Genomic DNA, 3070 nt, shown 5'->3' with positions numbered 1-3070 from the left:
AGTCCACCATCCCCTTTTGCTCATGGGGCGGGGGTGGGGTGGGGGTGGTGGGAGGCGCCCCGCCCTGCCCTCAGGCCCCCCAGCAGCAAGCCCTCTGCCGGGGCGGCGCCCACCTTGTGTTTCGGTTCCTCCTCGTCATCGGTCCTGGCTTGGCCGGCGTCGCTAAGGACAGGGCTCAGGAGTGGGGACGAGCCCCGCTCAGCAGGGCCCAGAGCCACCTGAAACGCAGGGCTCAGGCTCAGTGGGCTCTTCCGGGCGGAGGGAGAAGGCTGAGGACTGTCCACAGAGAGGCCTGGAATTGAACGGGGCAAGGGATGGAGCGAGAAATGAGCGCGAGCCACGACGTGGGCCAGACACCACGTGGCTCCCCAGGCGTGGCCCATGCTGGCCGCGCACCACCACCAGGCACTTCCTGGAAACTGTAAACAAAGCTGCTGTCACATGCAGCTCTTGCTATGACAACGCGAAAATGGAAATAGGCTGATGGCTGACCAATCTGAGGTTCTGGGGGTCCCCCTGGCTCTGAGATGCACGTGACACAATAAGCAGCACAAAGCCCGTGAGGCGGGACCATCAGGGAGCGGCACCTTCCGTGTGCTCGAGACATCACGCTGATGCTGACATACCTGGGGAGGTGCCTGTTTAGGACACGGTCATTAATCATTTACTTGAAAAACTGGGTCTTGTAAGATGGCAACTCTTTATACTGTCTCATACTTCTCTGAATTTTTCATTAACAAAGATTTTATATTTTGGTTTTCTAGAACTATACTACAAAAGTAATTACTTAAATTTTTTCCCTTTTTAAAAGAACGTTTGCTTTCGACTCGACAGAAGCCAAAATTCGGGCCTAGTTCAACAAAGGCTTACGATAGGCATATCCCATCATACACTTTGTAATAAAGACATTCTTATCCGCTCAGTTTTCAGAGTTTACTTCTAACATTTTTCAGCGGGACACCGGTGACTCTGAAGTGTCCTATTTTAAAGATACCACTAAAGCAGTTCTATAAGAAAAGCGTCTTAAGACAGCTGCCTTAGGGTTCCCAGCGGGGGAAACCCAAGCCGCCATCACTTCCAACCATGATGCAGGTGACACGTAACTTGACTTGAATCCATGGTGCCCGCCTGCTCCACCCACAGCTGGCTTCAAAGCGAGACCCGCCAGGGCCGCGGCTGGAGATCGCGGATGCAGGCGCCTGCGGTGACCCGCTCCTGGGTGGGCACCAGCAGCTGCACTAACCCCCCAGCGCAGCCCCATGGCTGGAGGGGCCCTTATTTTCACATTGACAATCTGGAGTGCGGGACCCCACTGAGGCACTTCGGAGCTAAGCCGCCGGCGCTGAGACGCCAGAGCCTTCCCCTGGGATCTGACAGGAAACGTTCGTTCCCATTAGAAATCCCGGACAGAACAAGACGTGGCTTTACTAAGGACCAGGTTGTTAGAACTTGCTTTTATCACACATTTAAAAGATGCTGAGCAACCTTAAAAGATCATAGGACTCCTAACCGCCCCCCCTGCCAGGCCTTACCCAGACTCAGTCAGCTCCGAAGGGCTCGAACCCGGGCTGCGGGCTGGGCGCTGGGCCCTGGAGCACGGGTCACGCCACAAGAGCTCTCTGGCCTGGGCCCAGTGCGGGGTAATGGCCGTCAGGCTAGAGAACACGCTGCCAGAGGGTGGCCCCTCGGTAGGGAGAGGGACCCCCCCCTGCAGGACAGACTGCTCACCTGGGAGACTGAGTCACCATCTGACGCTATCATTGTAGGTTCTACTTCACGAACACTGTCAACTCACAATTAGCGAATAGATTAAAAAGTACCACAGGCTGCTATTAAACATTTGTTTTATTAAGTCTGTCAACTACAGCAACACATTATAAACCGTGCCTACTTCGAATTCTGTAAACACAGATCCTACAGATAAAGTCAACAAGGCTGCGGGAAATATTTTTTCAAGAGAGTGGTCCATCGAGGTGCTTCGCGTGTACACCCCGTGTTCCCATGCCCCATCCTGCGTGGGCCCGTCTATCGTGTGTGAGTCACTGACATACACTGCACACCGAGAAGACAAGTGTGGGGCCATGGCTCTGCAGGCGTGTTCTCCGGAAGTGAGGTCGTGCAGCCCCAGCTCTGCTGTCTGGACTGTGGGACAAGGAGAAGGGTGCTGAGCCCTAGGAGACCTCGTCTAGGTTGGAAATGCACATTAGGATGCGTGGATAAAGAGCAGGTGTCGTAAGAATTTTTGAAATGCTACACATCAAGTTTTAGGCATCGCAGAACGTGCTTAGCCCTCACTGGTGCGGTAAAGAATTAATCTTACGTGTCTGTAAACCAGAGCCGTGTCCCAGAAACACAGCGAGAAAGCCAGCGTGCTTTGTCACGAGCACTCGCTGCGGACCGCGCAGACGCGGAGGGGCGTCTCTGGCACCGCCGCGCTGGCTCCTTCACGCGTGCTGAAGGCGCTCCTCAGTTCCAGGACCGGGCTACGTAAAACGGACCGACGCACACAGTAGCCGTGTCCCACCAGCCCCGCGCCTCGCTGGAGTGGGCCCCAGACCGCCCGCCCGTGCTCACAGGCAGGCGGCAAGCTACAGGGTTCCACCGTGTCCAAGAAACACCTAGGCTCTTATTTCCGGTTATTCGTCAGCAGCGAGCAGCTCCGGCAGCTTTCTCTGCGGCATTCGTTTCTGCCATTCTAGATACTCATAGTTTTTGAAATGTCGTTTTAAAAAGCGCTGTGTCATACCTTGTGCTTATCGTCACTCTATTCATTTGGCTAGGGCACTAAAGACAAATACCACGTTTAGAGGAGAGTTGAGCTCACTTTTATTTTATACCTTTCAATTTTCTTCGAATCCCTATAAAAAACAATCTTGACAATTTTTGTCCAATAGTGGAGGAAGAATCAGCTCCAGTTTGGAAGATTCAAGGTCAATTTTGAAGGTCAGCACGATAACAGGAGATAAAAGATCTAGAAACTCCTTTAACTGGGACAATGGCTCACTAATCCCACTAGAAAAGGAGGGGGCTGAACCGTCTGAAGAATCTGGGTAGATGTGGGCCGAGTCAG

General features: G+C 53.5%; 1 protein-coding gene across 7 annotated transcripts in view; it reads right to left on the bottom strand.

Moving 5' to 3' along the window:
• FARP2 (FERM, ARH/RhoGEF and pleckstrin domain protein 2) overlaps positions 1-3070 on the bottom strand; it is a 69969-nt gene that overhangs the window by 17763 nt on the left and 49136 nt on the right. For all 7 annotated transcript variants that reach the window (XM_025045444.1, XM_025045446.1, XM_025045447.1 and 4 more), the window contains exon 13: positions 114-292. In XM_025045444.1, the coding sequence (XP_024901212.1) occupies positions 114-292 (179 nt within the window). The remainder of the gene's footprint in view (positions 1-113; positions 293-3070) is intronic.

The sequence above is a fragment of the Pteropus alecto genome, unplaced genomic scaffold, assembly GCF_000325575.1.
Source record: "Pteropus alecto unplaced genomic scaffold, ASM32557v1 scaffold143, whole genome shotgun sequence".
Taxonomy (NCBI): domain Eukaryota; kingdom Metazoa; phylum Chordata; class Mammalia; order Chiroptera; family Pteropodidae; genus Pteropus; species Pteropus alecto.
This window is presented reverse-complemented; position numbering and strand designations above follow the sequence as displayed.